This window comes from Emericellopsis cladophorae (genome assembly GCF_022114955.1).
Source record: "Emericellopsis cladophorae strain MUM 19.33 chromosome Unknown NODE_4_length_1054762_cov_117_872525, whole genome shotgun sequence".
Lineage (NCBI taxonomy): Eukaryota > Fungi > Ascomycota > Sordariomycetes > Hypocreales > Bionectriaceae > Emericellopsis > Emericellopsis cladophorae.
In genome coordinates this window covers 220334-234903 of record NW_026250929.1, presented here as the reverse complement: position 1 = coordinate 234903, position 14570 = coordinate 220334, and the positions used below count along the sequence as shown (strand labels likewise).

Sequence of the window (14570 nt, the reverse complement as noted above, 5' to 3'; positions counted from 1 at the left end):
TACAGAACTAGGAGGGCTTTACGCGGACACGATTTGGGCACATGGCACCGGTTTCGAAAAGAAGCCACAGTATATTGGGCATCTATTCCAGAGCGCACGGGTTTGTCTCACGGCGAATATGACGAATTTATTTTGTTCTTACCAGATTTTCGCGCATCGGTTTGAGGAAAAGCTAGAATTTCAGTACTTTCGGGTCATGTGTGCGGTAAGAACCGGACATTGTAAATGCGGCCAGAGAGCTGGAGGAATTTGTCCTCTATGTGATGGCCAGCTCAAGTGAGAGAGTTCCAAGGATCCGAACTGATGACATGACATGATGATAAGCCAGTCATTGTAGGATTGGCATTTCCTGCTTTTGTCGTTTTCACGAACCATGTAGCGCAGGGTAGGTGAAGTCCATCTACGTTGCGGACGGGGACCAGAACAATCAGGATTTCCTCGCTAGGCCAAGTTACCGCTCAGGACCGTACCAAGCGCAGTTTTGCGAGTCATCAAAATCTCCGAAACAACACTATTCAATGACCCGATGTTCCTCGAATTGAGTCACTCCGATGTCGTCGCTTGCTATCATCCGTAACACGGGGGCTATCTTCTGTGGAAAGCCTCGAAGCTCCGGTCTGGGGAGCAATGCTTGAGGCTGCTGCGGGGCCTTACGGGGAGAAAGTGAAAAGTCCGGAACGACGCCTGAAGGCCCCTGCTGCCCTTGCCCCAGCTCAGGCGCCCGCCCATCCAATCACAGTGAGGATTTTCACTCCCCGTGTCCCTTGAACTTGCTGAGCCGTTCCGGACAGCGACGGCAGGAGCTCAACAAGCCTCACGTAAGAGCGGAAGTGCGAACACAACCTCCATTCGACGTATGCGATCTTTTGGTAGGCGCTGAACCGAGCTCGAATTTTACAGACTGCAACACGGGGTCGACGTCTTCAACCTCAATAGAGCTTCGCAGGAATTCCAGACACTCCTAGCCGCTCCGGGTAATTCATGGGGCTTTTTGAGGGACAATGTCCAATCAGAATTACGGTAAAGCTCGTGGCAGGCACGCCTCCGTTCGCGGAGAGATCGCGGTCGCCGCAAGCCCAGCCTCGGGGTTGGTGGGGTAGCCTGAGTTCGACTAGAGTGAGTAGAAAAGAATTGCTCCACTGCCCAGTCCGGTGGTCGGCTTACCTCACCCCACGAGCCCTTCCCGCCTCAACTTTGTTTCGGTCAAGAAGCCAGCCATCCTCCATCCTCCTTCCTCTCTCTCTCTCTTCCAACATCCCCAATTCCCCTCACAACCCGTCATAATGGCCTCTCGCACCATCTCCAAGTCCGTTCGCTCGCCATTGGCCCGCCAGCTGGCCGCTCCTCGCGTCCAGCAGCGCACCTTTGTCGCTGCCCGCAACCTGGTTCGTGCCGGCACTGCTGCTCGCCCAGCTGCCGTCGCTGGCCCTGCCCAGCAGCAGATCCGCGGTGTCAAGACCGTGGACTTTGCTGGCCACAAGGAGGACGTCTATGGTAAGTTTTTCCGAGTTGCGACGTTGGATCTGGTTGCTAATGCTCAACAGAGCGTGCCGATTGGCCTCAGGAGAAGCTTTTGGTGAGTGAAATCAACGCAGCGAGTCAAGCGCGCCCCATCTGACTTTTAATCAGGAGTACTTCAAGAACGACACCCTCGCCCTGATCGGCTACGGCTCGCAGGGTCACGGTCAGGGTCTCAACCTCCGCGACAACGGCCTCAACGTCATTGTCGGTGTCCGCAAGAACGGCAAGTCCTGGAAGGACGCCCAGCAGGATGGCTGGGTCGAGGGCAAGAACCTCTTCGATGTCGATGAGGCCATCTCCCGCGGTACCATCGTCATGAACCTCCTTTCCGACGCTGCCCAGTCGGAGACCTGGCCCGCCATCAAGCCGCAGCTCGTCAAGGGCAAGACCCTTTACTTCTCCCACGGATTCTCGCCCGTCTTCAAGGACGTGACCAAGGTTGATGTGCCCACCGACATTGACGTCATCCTCTGCGCCCCCAAGGGCTCAGGCCGCACCGTCCGCACCCTCTTCCGCGAGGGCCGTGGCATCAACTCCTCCTTCGCCGTGTACCAGGACGTCACCGGTCAGGCCAAGGAGAAGGCCATCGCCATGGGTGTCGCCATTGGCTCTGGCTACCTGTACGAGACCACGTTTGAGAAGGAGGTCTACTCTGACCTGTACGGTGAGCGTGGCTGCCTGATGGGTGGTATCCACGGTATGTTCCTCGCCCAGTACGAGGTCCTACGCGAGGCTGGCCACTCTCCCTCCGAGGCCTTCAACGAGACAGTCGAGGAGGCTACCCAGTCTCTCTACCCCCTCATTGGTGCCAACGGCATGGACTGGATGTTCGAGGCTTGCTCGACCACCGCCCGTCGTGGTGCCATTGACTGGACCCCCAAGTTCAAGGACGCCCTCAAGCCCGTCTTCAACGACCTCTACGCTTCCGTCCGCGACGGCACAGAGACCAAGCGCTCGCTCGAATACAACGGCCAGAAGGATTACCGCGAGAAGTTTGAGAAGGAGATGGAGGAGATCCGCGGTCTCGAGATCTGGAGGGCTGGCAAGGCTGTCCGCTCTCTACGTCCCGAGAACCAAAAATAGACAGTGTGACGATTGGACATGGGGAGGAATATGATCTGGGCTTGTTCAAATACTGCGATTTGGCTTAAGGAGCTATGCTATACCACTTGGAGTCTAGGGTCACTATGATGAAAATGAAAATTGCAATCATGTACACGTTCTGCGCCATGAGCTCATGTAAATGTGATCGACAGGCTCTGGATCCGAGAAGATGCGTTCGCGTCCGACAGCGGCAGCCAAGTCCAGCCAAGTCAAGCAGCCCCTCATAAGCTTATTGCCTCAACAGGCAGGCCCCGAGGGCTGGGCACTCTAGTCACGTGGTATTGCCGGTCTCAGGCTACGGTACCCCGTAATCAGGATTCATGATTCAGGGACTGGGTCCGGCCGCGGCGCCAGTGCATGGATAGTGGCGAGTCACCGTTCGTCGGGATGTTTTGCCGTCCAGCTTCTTCACGCCCTTTAAGTAGACGGTGTAGGCTCCGTTGCGTGGTTTGCTTCATGCCTTCCAGTCAGTTCTGTAGAGTTTCATTAAAGCCTTTCGTACTCGAAAGCCCCCTCAATCCCTCGATATGGCGGATATTTCAACAACCCTCCCATTGACACGCTCGTCGGTCGTGGCAGCCCACGATGTGGTCAGACCACATGTCCACCGGACACCGGTCATGATGAACCGCACAATCAACAGCATTGCCTCGACACCGCAGGCTTCACTGGAGGGCACGAGGTGGGAAGGACGCACGCCTGCCAAACCCAAGTTCAGGCTATGGTTCAAGTGCGAGAACCTGCAAAGGATCGGCGCCTTCAAGGCCCGTGGTGCGTTTCATGCAATTGCGAGGCTGAAGCAGGACAAGCAATGGGTTGAGAGTGGCGGCATGGAAAAGGGTGTCTGCACCCATAGCTCAGGTAAGTCTTGCTGTTGGCGCTGCTGCTGGGTGCGATACTGATCCTCTATCCAGGCAATCACGCTCAGGCTCTCGCACTGGCCGCCAAGGAGAACGGGATACCTGCGTACATTGTCATGCCGGCGATCACGATACCCCAGAAGAGGGCCGCGACCAAGGGCTATGGTGCCAAGGTGATTGACTCTGGCAGCACGGCTGCGGAGCGCGAGGTTGTGGCCGACAAGGTCATGAGAGAGACTGGTGCCAGGCTCGTTCCCCCCTACGACCATCCTGATATCATACTAGGACAGGGAACTCTGGGTCTCGAACTGCAGGAGCAGGTTGCGGAGGCGATGGCCAAGGGCGAGGGAGCTGCCATGGACGGCTTCAGGGCAGAGGACACGCGACACGACTTCAAGGGAAAGAAGGGCCTCGATGCCGTCGTCGCGCCCTGCGGTGGCGGCGGCATGCTGTCCGGCGTTGCACTCAGCTGCGAGGGCACGGGCATCAAGGTCTTTGGTGCCGAGCCGTCTTTCCAGGGGGCAGACGACGCCAAGAGAGGATTCGAGTCTGGGACGCGCGTGACCGGCGTCTCGACCATGACCATCGCGGACGGACTGCGCACCAACCTCGGCGTGTACCCTTGGGAGGTGATCTACGAAAAGAAGCTGGTCAATGGGTTCTACAGCGTGACGGAGGAGGAGATCAAGGCCGCCATGTTGCTGGTGCTGGAGAGGTTCAAGATGGTGGTGGAGCCAAGTGCGTGCGTGCCCCTGGCCGTGGCCCTCTTTGACGAGGACTTTCGGTCCATGGTGGAACGTGAAGCTGGCGAGGACGGTTGGGACCTTGGACTGGTGTTTTCAGGAGGCAATGTCGGCGCTGATGCCATTGGCAGGCTTTTTGGATGAAGAGATGGTGCATAGAGGGATAGTCCAAGAAGTAGCATGGGGAATAGAGGCGACATTTTCATTCCATAGACTCACGATGCACTTTGCATCAGATAAGCAGCCAGTCAACAGAGTGTTGAGTCAGACGCAAGGAGATTAAAACAAGAAAGAACATAGGAAAGAATAATAGGTGACTTAAGAAATTGAGACTGCAAAAAGGCAAAAGAAGAACCTCCCCCGCACAGGATCGAACTGTGGATCTCCCGATGATGTGTTGCAATGGATGCTTAACAGTCGGACGCCTTAGCCAGCTGGGCCACAGGGGATGCTATTCGAGGATTCCCGAACTTGCTATGCCTCAAACCATTTCTTGAGTATATATATTGCTAAACTACAAAGATGAACATGAAGCACATGGACCAAACCACGCGAGTATCTCACTACTCTCAATTCAACACATTTCTTATTTCACTGACGACCTCCGCGTTGATTCGTCTGCGTCTGTGTTCTCTCCGTCCGGATTGGCCATGCGAACATTCTCCCGTCTCTCGGCAGTACGTCACACTGCTTCCGGTTCAGCGACCGCGGGGCAGCTTTGTCTTGCCCCACCATCCTCGACAATCTTATGCCGCAGAATAACACGCAGCAGAACAGAACCTTTTTTTCAATTCTCTTTACTTCGCCCAACCCGTGATATTTTTATTTATTTGCACTTCCTATCATGTCTCTCACAGCTTCGTCCGCCGAGGAGGCTGCCTCTTCCGCCAAGACGGCCTCTTTCCACTTGGCCACCCTGTCAGTCCAGGACCGCAACGCAGCTCTCGAGACCATTCACAACGCCCTCCTGGAGGCCAAGGACGACATTCTCGCGGCCAATGCCAAGGACCTCGAGCTTGCCAGGAAAGCGGCTGCCGATGGCTCGCTCAGCAACGCCTTAGTGTCGAGGCTGGACCTTGGGCGGAAGGGCAAGTTCGACGACATGCTCAAGGGCATCATGGACGTTCGTGACTTGGAAGACCCCAGTACGTTGGAGCGGGGCCACTCATGGGAGATGATACATGACTAACCCCACGTCAGTCGGCAAGGTCCAGATGAGGAGCAAGCTCGCGGACGACCTCATGATGGAGCGTGTGACCTGTCCCATTGGCGTGCTGCTCATCATCTTCGAGGCCCGTCCCGAGGTGATTGCCAACATTGCCAGTCTGGCCATCAAGTCGGGCAACTCAGCCATCCTCAAGGGTGGCAAGGAGTCCACCGAGTCCTTCGTGGCCATCTCAAAGGTCATTTCTGCGGCTCTCGACAAGACCGCCGTTCCCAACGGTGCCATCCAGCTCGTCACCGCCCGCGACGTCATCGCCCAGCTTCTCAGCCAGGATCGCCACATTGATCTGGTTATTCCTCGTGGAGGCAACGAGCTCGTGAGGTACATCAAGGAGTCGACCAAGATCCCCGTCTTGGGCCATGCCGACGGCATTTGCCACGGCTACCTGACGGCCTCTGCCGACAAGGACAAGGCCATCGGTGCCATTGTCGACTCCAAGACCAGCTATCCCGCGGCGTGCAATGCCCTGGAGACACTGCTCGTCCAGGACACGGCGCTGCCCACGGTGTTGCCTGGCGTTGCCGCGGCCCTCGTCGAGAAGGGTGTCACACTGCGCTGCGATCCCGCTAGCAAGGCCGCCCTCTCCTCGATCCCTGCCGAGTCCATTCAGGATGCCACCCCCGAGGACTACGACACGGAGCACCTCGCCCTCGTCCTCACAGTCAAGACGGTTCCCAGCGTAGACGAGGCCATCTCGCACATCAACGCGCACGGCAGCCACCACACAGACGTCATCTACACCTCGGACAGCGCGCTCGCAGAGCGCTTCATGAACGAGGTCGACTCGGCCGGCGTATACTGGAACGCCTCCTCCCGTCTGGCCGACGGCATGCGCTATGGTTTCGGTACCGAGGTCGGCATCAGCACAAACAAGATCCATTCTCGCGGGCCCGTCGGTCTGGAGGGTCTCACCATCTACAAGTACAAGATCAGGGGCGACTATCAGCCCACCACTGGCTACGGTACCGGCGAGGGCCAAAAGCCGTGGAAGCACGAGCAGCTGCCTTTGTAAGGCAGGAGTGGTGGCCAAAAGTTTGGGCGTTTTTGTGTCTTGGGCATAGATTTAACGTAGCGACGTATCATAGTATACCATACTCAACCATGGTCTTCTTACATGCGAACAACCCCCCGAAAGGCGTGTGACCATGTCATTCCAGAATCATAGACCCCCAACACCGGCACCATCCGTCTTCATCCTCTACATGGCCTCAAGCTGTTGGATGAGTCCATTCAGCCTCTCGCCCTCGGCTTTGAAGTCGATGGGCGTCACACTCATAACCTGGTACCGCACCCTGCACAAGTTAGTACGGTCCAAGGGAAGCAGATCTGGTAACACATGTGCACGTACCTCGGGGTGTCGCCAAAATTATCGGTCTTGGCCCGACACCTGAAGTGGAACTTCTTGAGTGTGGCCGCATTAAAGACTTCTTGGAAGGCAACATCATCGTTTTCACGAATCTCGTTTAGTTCGTTCGCGTCCATGCCCATGACAATGCGGGCCGTTTCATCAAAACAGGTCAGCCATTGGTGGTTGGTAAAGTCCGCAACGTTCAAGCTGAGGATGTAGCGATGGTTGGGCTTCTCGTGTGCAATGTTGCACTTCTCGCACTGAAAGGTGCCGTCACCTAGCGGCGTCACCTTTTTGTTGTTGCAGTTCGCTCCCGGACAAGCAGGGTACGAGAAGCTTTCTTGCTTTGCAAAGACAATGGTTGCCTTGATGGAGAAGTACGCGGCCTCGTCGTGCCCAAGGTTGTCGTCCTTGACCTTGCGGATCGTCAAGATCTCGTCCTTGCGACCAGTGGCACCTCCCATACTCGCCATATTCTGATGGGATGCAAAAGTGTTGGTGCGGCCGGCCGAGTCGTACCAGCCCTTCAGCTTGTGCGCGTCAGGAATATCTGGGTCCAAGGACATGGTGCCCGACGACAATAGACTCAGACTCTTGCCACCAAAGTCGGATACCTTAGTACCCTTGAAGGCAACGACGGACTCGGGCTGGGCATCAAAATTGTTGGCGATCTTGCCCCAGACTGTGACACGAACGGAGTAGCCAGTATCATCCACGAGGGTGAGCTCTCGCTTCTGGAACGGTCGGCCATCCTTCTTCGAGATGATCTCTGACACTTCGCCCACCTCCTTCAGAACACCGATGACATCGACAGTATTGTCCTTCTCCACATCTTGCAGTGCTTGTATATTGCAAAAGTTGAACTTCATCTGTGGGACGCTTGACTGGTCATCGGCTTTCTCGATGACAGTCTCACGTTCAAATGTAATTTCGTAGTCGTTGGGCAGGTTGCTGAACTGCTTCTTTGCAAGCTGCACCCGGCAGGGAGTGGATATGTAGTAGACGGAGCCTTCCTGGAGGAGATCGTAGAAGGCGTCGCACTGATCGTTGAATCCGGTGGCCTTGATCTCGCCACTCTCATCCAGCAGGTTGACGCTGAAGAGCTTGCCCTCGCCTGTTGACTTGTGCCACGTTTTGATATCTGACTTGACTGTGACTCGGGCCTTGATAGTCCACTTGTGTGTGAATGGAGAAATGCCCTCGATCGGGTGTATCGTCGCCCCTCCATGGCTAGCGGCTGGTCGTGAGGCCATGGTCTGCTTGACCTGGGACTTGCTCTCTTCCTTCTTCGCGCCGTAGAAATCGTTGCCGGATATCGCATTGTCGGCGGCCGGAGCGGGCTGGGGCGCGGCGTCCATGGCTGTCGGCTCGCCAATCTTCTCGTGAACGCCAAGGTCCTCGCACACCTCGATGTCCAGGATGACGAGAATGCTTCGAGCTGTTAGACGAGGCACAAGGGTGGACGTGCCGTGAGGACTTACTTTTTGCCCTTCAAGTTATTGGGCTGGTACTGCTTGATGCGCGCCAAGCACCCTCGCTCAAGCTTGCCCTCGTGAATCACCTTGTTCGCGCCCGTGGCGAGCATGCTCTGCACATAGTGCTGGCCGTCCGAGACCACAAGCCTCCACCGCTCGCCAGCCGCTTGCGCCGAAGGGTTCATCTGCTTGACTTGTAGGACTTGCAGAACTGGAACTGGAAACAGCTTGCTAGCCTTGCTGGCATCGTTGAAGATGATTCTATGGTCAAACGTCAGTCACCGCGCTTGGGTCGCCCCAGCGGTGTAGGTTCATTGAGCTTACTCTAACGCGCCGCGCGATAGCGCCCCTGATGCAGCGTCGGCGCTCATTCTGATGTCTTCGGCTTGTTATGGATTGACAGTGGCGTTTGAGAGAGAAATGGCAACACAAGCTGGCTTTCAGAGTAAAGACTTTCGGCCAGTGGACAAAGTGAGATGGAGGGGCGATTCATGGTCGACGCTTGACGCGTCTGAACGCGTTCAGTGGAAGTGCGTGCAGAAATGGCGGGGTCCAAATAAGCTGACGTAATGAACGAACTGGACCACCCTACGTGAAGAGCAAGATCTTGTCGAACGCCCGGTTACGTCTATCTTTGCAAGAGAATGGCGGTCAGGTTAAGATCAATAATGATGATTTTAAATTTGGTCAGCTACTTGGCTCGTACTGAAGCGCTTCACTTGGGTGCGAGGCTAAATCGGGTCAGACAACCAAGTAGCAACACGTCTGGTGGTACAAACGACATTCACCTGCTTACATCCACTTATCTGCGCCTTCCAATAAAACAATCACATTTACCTGCAAGATCCGATTGAAGAACTGTGTCCGTGTTTCTGATAAAGTGTTTCCAGCACATCGTCATATACAAAGCGAACATTAGCATATCATGGCCGACAATGACGTAGCAGCCAGAGCTCCGGAAAGCGATGCTCAAGAGCAGCCCACAGCACAAGCACCGGCGGCGGGAGAGCACTGTGTCACGGACAGACCGACCCGTGAGTTCGATAGCCCTACGCTGTGGTAGTCGAGCTTATAACCTTCAGCTGCCGGCGTTTCTTCGACTGGCGAGATCATCAAGCTCGGCCAAACCGATATCGATGTAGGGACATTTTGCCCGCTCGAGCCAGCCAGCTAAACTTCCCAGGTCTACATCTCAAAGCCTTCCGACTACCCTCATGCGCCCGCCCGCCTTCTTCTCCTCCTGACGGGGGGTACTGGCATCAAGTCCGTCAACAATCAAATCCAGGCCGACCGCTTCGCCAGTGAAGGTTACCTCGTCCTCATGCCCGACATGTTTGGCGGCGACACCGCCCCTGCTGCCCCCATGGTCGACGATTCCGCTTCGCTCCTCGAAAAGTTCAAGATCCGAGCCGCTGAGATGGCAAAGAGCTTCGTGATTGACATGTGGCTGGCGAGAATCACACCCGACAAGGTCATGCCTCGGCTGCACAAGGTCATCGAGACGGCGAGGGAGCAGCATGCTGAAGCAACCCGGCACGGGGACGGCATCTATGCAGTCGGCTACTGCATTGGCGCACGATTCGTCATGCACCTAGCTCAGGAGCAAGAGGCTACATCTGATGGCGACGAAGAGGCGGCGAAGCAAAAGGAGCCGCCCCTGATTAAAGCTGGCGCGTTGGCGCACCCTGCCAGTGTCGCGCCTGACGACTTCAAGGGGCTTAAGGCGCCTCTGAGCTTCGTCTGTGTTGAGAATGATCCTTTGTTCCCAGACGAAGTTCGCTCCGCGGGCGAGGACCAAATGGCAGACGCAAACGTAGAGCACGAGGTGCAAGTGTACCCCGGTGTTCCTCACGGTTAGTTCTCACTTGGAGAGTATATAATTACATCGCTAACAATGACAGGCTTCGCGGTGGTTGGTGAATACCAGGACCAGTCCATTAAGGATGCGCAAGCGACAGCGTACGACCAGATGCTCAAGTGGCTGCAGAATCACTAGCCGAAGTCCCAGAAGCTGGGATACTTTTTTCTTGTAATTGCTGAATGATGAACACACTATCACGGAATGGTGCAGACTATCTTGCCCGAATTCTTTGCGTCCTCCATGTGCTTGTGAGCTTCTTGAATCTTCTCCCAGGTGAAGATTTCGTCCAGAATGATCTTCAGATCACCATTCACAAAGGACGGAACATATTGCTCCAGACGGTCCCGCAACTTGCCCTGGTAATCCTCGTCGCGGCTGCGGAGGGTGCTGCCTTCAATGCGGATTCGCTTGAACAGGATCTGGCTGATATCGGCATCAGAAACCTTGCCTCCACTCAGGGTACCAAGGAGAACGATACGCGCATCGCGCGCGCAAACATCCAGGTTCTTCTGGAAGTAGTTTCCGCCCACAAAGTCAACAATGTAGTCGACCCCCTTGCCGTCGGTAGCCTTTTTGATCTCTTCGGCCCAGTCATGTGTCTTGTAATTGAAAGCACCGGCGGCGGATAGCTTGTTCTTGATAAAGTCGCACTTCTCATCGGTTCCGGCGGTGGCGTAGACAGCCGATGCTCCTGCCAGGTGAGAAAGCTGGATACCCGCGATAGACACGCCCGATGCTCCCGCGTGCCAGAGGACACTCTTGCCCTTCTCCATGCCGAGGATGAGATGGAGCGCCTGTGTGGCCGTGATCCAAGTTTCGGGGACGGCAGCAGCCTGCTCCCAGCTGAGTTCCTCTGGCTTCTTGATGAGCATCTTGGTGCTCACGCTGATGTACTCAGCATAGGCGCCACCGTAGGCGAGACCAAAGACGGCCTCCCCATTCTCGAAGCCGTGGTCATTGTCACCGACGGACTCAATGGTACCGCTGAATTCGACACCAAGTGTGGACGGCGCCTGCGGAGGTAGAGGGTAGCGGCCCACACGTTGGATGATGTCCATGCGGTTGATGCCAAAGGCCTTGATCTTGACAATGGCATTGCCAGGCGTTAGCTTGGGCTTCTCAATGGAGTTGATGAACAGGTCCTCCGCCGCGCCCTTGCCACCCTTGATATCTAAGGCGTGTTAATGCCCGTCGTGCGTTGCCTTTTTCGAGTCGGTGATCTTACCAACAGCCTTCATCGTGTCTACCATCTTGGAGGAGTTATGTTTGAGACTGATCCGGTGTATATCTGTTGAAGTGACTGGTACAGATGTCGGTCAAAGACTGTCAATAAGATGCTCGAGGTTTGAACACGCCGACTCTACAGCGTTCACGTATTAGTAAAGCGTTGCAACCACCAACAATGACGTCAGTGGAGTTGCGGACAATCGACGTCGGAAGTACGGCTTCGACACTGCCGCAAGCCTTTGGTAGCAGAGAACATGTAATGGTGATGACGACTATTTCTATCGTCTTCAGGCCATCGGGAAATATTAATACTGTGTTTGTGCGGCCAAGGAGCCATCTCAAGTTGATCAGCATGTACTCGGGCAAGTAGTTGACGATGGATGCCATGGAAGTCTGCCATGGAAGATTGATGCAATGATCGTGGCATCCTTGAAACGAGAAATCTCGCGTGTCTACACAAGTATTCCCTGGCATGTTTGCTCATCAGTACTCAAGGGCGGACAGAAAGTGCCAGCACAGTAAGCGTGGTGTTGCGCACCCTACTGCTTCTCGCGTACGACATGGTCCTGAGGCCAACTCGACAGCATCCGCGAAGAAGCCTCAGGCAGGATGGTGACACCATGGTTCGAAAGAGCAGAAAAGGCGTTGAAGAGTCTCGTTGACGCTGTTGATGGACGCATCCAAAGTTGTCGAGAGACGCTCCTGTGGATGCTCGCGTAACTAGGTAGCATACCAAGAAGGCTAGGTAGGTACTCGGACTTCATGGCTTTACGGTGCGCGTGAGATTTCCTGGATATCTCAGTTAATAAACTCGAAAAGCAAGCACTGGGGCGTTCCGTCATTCGCATGATACATGTAACCACGCCGATAAGGCTTCACATGCGTTAAGATGAAGCCGTCATCTGTCTACAAGTATTTGGAACACCGTCTGGTATTGGTCCTGCTGTGATGAGAACGAGCCGCACCTCGTACAGGGAAATGAGGGAGTCCCACCTCCTGGCTGGAGCCAGCGAGGTCGGCTCGCATGCCGGATCAATCGACAGTGCGCACGCGAGGCAAGAGGATCGCAGGAGAAGTGGCCGCATGGTTGGCTGAATCCTAATACTATCGCAGCCTCACCGGAAGCAGGTGATAAGGCTGGCTCAACAGTGCGCGCTTATGGTGCTTGTTGCTGCACGACGCGTGCTGCTGCTCCTGAGAGACGACCGTCGACGCGTGGGAGCGAATCAGCGGATTGTCATTGATCACCTCCACACAATGCGCGGTGGGAAATTGCGCTTTGGCTTGCGTCCGGGGCGGCTCGCGCTAGCCTGTAGAAGTTCTGTACATAAGCCATTGGATAAGCTAGCAAGGCTAATTGGGAACGCTACGATCTAGAGTTCAGTAGCTATAGCCTATCAACACAAATCAAAGCGGCAAGCTCAGTCCATCATGTACGTAGGCATTTGGGCGTCGGTTAAAATGGCGAGAACACGAGGACACACACCTCAGCCAGCGCCAGCAAGTTGTCAATGCTGCAGTTGAAAGAGGCGTGGGATTGAAGAGCAGGGAGTCTTAATTTTCCGCAGTGTTCCAACAAAGGGGCGATCAACTAGCTGCCTAAACTACTCATTTGCTGACTCCAAAAACAGCACCCGGCCCAGGCGATCTCGGCACCAGCCAGATTTGCAATCGGCGGTTGGTGAGTGGTATTGCCGTTTACGGATAGAGAGTCTCGTTGAGTCGTTGATCTCCGGGGGCTAGTTAGGGGTAGTCTCAAACGAGTCAAACCGGACGATTCGAAATTGAGCTCGTATTGATACAAGACTTTAGGTCGATCAAGTAATTACGCACTGAAGTCTCGAACCAAACGGCAACTGTGCTTCCTTGACGATGTCGCGTGAGGTTAGGAAAGACCCCGGGTGACGACTGGACTCACTCGTTGGCTGCCATAAGCAGTAATTAGGGAGGGCATTCATTCTCCGAAACGTGATGACCTTGCCGTAATTATTAATGAGGTACGAATCATGTCTCTTGTTCACCAGATAGGTGTGATCGAGTGCTTGAACGGAAGCCTCAATCACCTCCTGCATTATGCACGAGAGATCTGGACAGGCAGCACTGTAATTTAACCTCATCTGCACTCGTGCCTTGGTCGCGAGCGAATGAGAAGCCCCGCTGCAAATTATTCGTCGAGGATCCCCCTGCCGCCCTTGTGGCTGCCTGTAAGCCTTTGATGCTTCGGCCAATAGCGCTTGTTCTGCCCGATTGCCGCCAGACCGAACGCTTCAACTGCAGAACTAATTCATTCAATTGAGAGCTGAGAAAAGGAGGCTGCAGACGGAGAGCAGCGGCACCACGCTGGCTCATAGAAGCTATTCTCGAGGTGCTCATGCCGTCCAGCTTTGACTGAGGCGCCCGTTCTAGTCTCCAGTGGGCGTGATGGTGCTGCCGCTGTGCACTAGAAGTAGAAGGACGCCGAGCGCCTCGTACCTGCATTAGCGGGTGATTCTGTGCAAGTGGTGCCTGAGCTCCGTCCCTCCATCCCAGGAATAGCATCCGTATCCCTTTACGGTTTGAGATGTGGTGGCAATCTGGCACCGGATTCATCAAAGTATGAACCAACGCAGCAGTTATCGACAGGGAGTGCTGCACTGCTGAGTCTAGAATCATCCGATAATTACAGACTTGTTGGTAGTGCGCATAAACGTCCCGATGGACAGTCAGCTGGGGCAAAAATTGAGGGCAATGCGGTGGTGCTAGGCAATTACCGGTAACGTTGTTCATTCCATGAGAATCGCGTGCGCACCGTCCACGTACGTAGTACAGGAACAAAGGCACGTATTACTACTTCCAGAGACGAAGGATGATATCCTCGCGAGGGGTTTGTTGATACACCACTGTACCAAGTATCCTCAGCAGCTCGCGAGACATTCCGCCGAGACACTGTCCATGCCAGGTTGGGTCACAGATACGGTGATGACAGGGCCACGACCAGGGCTGCAGTACATCCAGCCACGGTTCCGAATACAGCTTGGCGCAGTGATAAATAGCACGGACAGCAGCGACTGGCCCGGAATACAAGGAACGTTTGTTATGGAGATTGGAAGCTGGAACGATCCGACTCCAACAAGGCGAGCGCCGATGGATTGACTGCAAAGGTGCCAGCGGCGACAGGGACATGCGCCCTGGATGCCATGTTCCTGGCGGGTCACTCCCCCTAATAT

The 14570-nt window shown here is 55.1% G+C and overlaps 6 protein-coding genes across 6 annotated transcripts; 4 read left to right on the top strand and 2 right to left on the bottom strand.

The window, feature by feature from the left end:
* Window positions 1-1283: 1283 nt before the first annotated feature.
* J7T54_006438 (Ketol-acid reductoisomerase) lies at window positions 1284-2604 on the top strand (the record flags this gene model as incomplete). Its single annotated transcript, XM_051502869.1, has 3 exons — window positions 1284-1494; window positions 1545-1576; window positions 1630-2604. The coding sequence occupies 3 exons, from the start codon at window positions 1284-1286 to the stop codon at window positions 2602-2604; spliced, it is 1218 nt and encodes a 405-aa protein (XP_051365249.1).
* Window positions 2605-3152: 548 nt separating this feature from the next.
* Window positions 3153-4372, top strand: J7T54_006437 (uncharacterized protein; the record flags this gene model as incomplete). The annotated part of the gene is made up of 2 exons (XM_051502868.1): window positions 3153-3486; window positions 3540-4372. 2 exons carry the CDS (start codon window positions 3153-3155, stop codon window positions 4370-4372), a joined length of 1167 nt encoding a protein of 388 aa, XP_051365248.1.
* Window positions 4373-5072: 700 nt separating this feature from the next.
* J7T54_006436 (gamma-glutamyl phosphate reductase-like protein) lies at window positions 5073-6465 on the top strand (the record flags this gene model as incomplete). Its single annotated transcript, XM_051502867.1, has 2 exons — window positions 5073-5373; window positions 5429-6465. The coding sequence occupies 2 exons, from the start codon at window positions 5073-5075 to the stop codon at window positions 6463-6465; spliced, it is 1338 nt and encodes a 445-aa protein (XP_051365247.1).
* A 186-nt stretch (window positions 6466-6651) lies between these two features.
* J7T54_006435 (Replication factor A protein-like protein) lies at window positions 6652-8647 on the bottom strand (the record flags this gene model as incomplete). Its single annotated transcript, XM_051502866.1, has 4 exons — window positions 6652-6745; window positions 6802-8232; window positions 8283-8537; window positions 8601-8647. The coding sequence occupies 4 exons, from the start codon at window positions 8645-8647 to the stop codon at window positions 6652-6654; spliced, it is 1827 nt and encodes a 608-aa protein (XP_051365246.1).
* A 594-nt stretch (window positions 8648-9241) lies between these two features.
* J7T54_006434 (uncharacterized protein) lies at window positions 9242-10272 on the top strand (the record flags this gene model as incomplete). The annotated part of the gene is made up of 3 exons (XM_051502865.1): window positions 9242-9310; window positions 9460-10129; window positions 10178-10272. The coding sequence occupies 3 exons, from the start codon at window positions 9242-9244 to the stop codon at window positions 10270-10272; spliced, it is 834 nt and encodes a 277-aa protein (XP_051365245.1).
* Window positions 10273-10331: 59 nt separating this feature from the next.
* Window positions 10332-11375, bottom strand: J7T54_006433 (Quinone oxidoreductase-like protein; the record flags this gene model as incomplete). Its single annotated transcript, XM_051502864.1, has 2 exons — window positions 10332-11308; window positions 11363-11375. The coding sequence occupies 2 exons, from the start codon at window positions 11373-11375 to the stop codon at window positions 10332-10334; spliced, it is 990 nt and encodes a 329-aa protein (XP_051365244.1).
* Between the last annotated feature and the right edge of the window lie 3195 nt (window positions 11376-14570).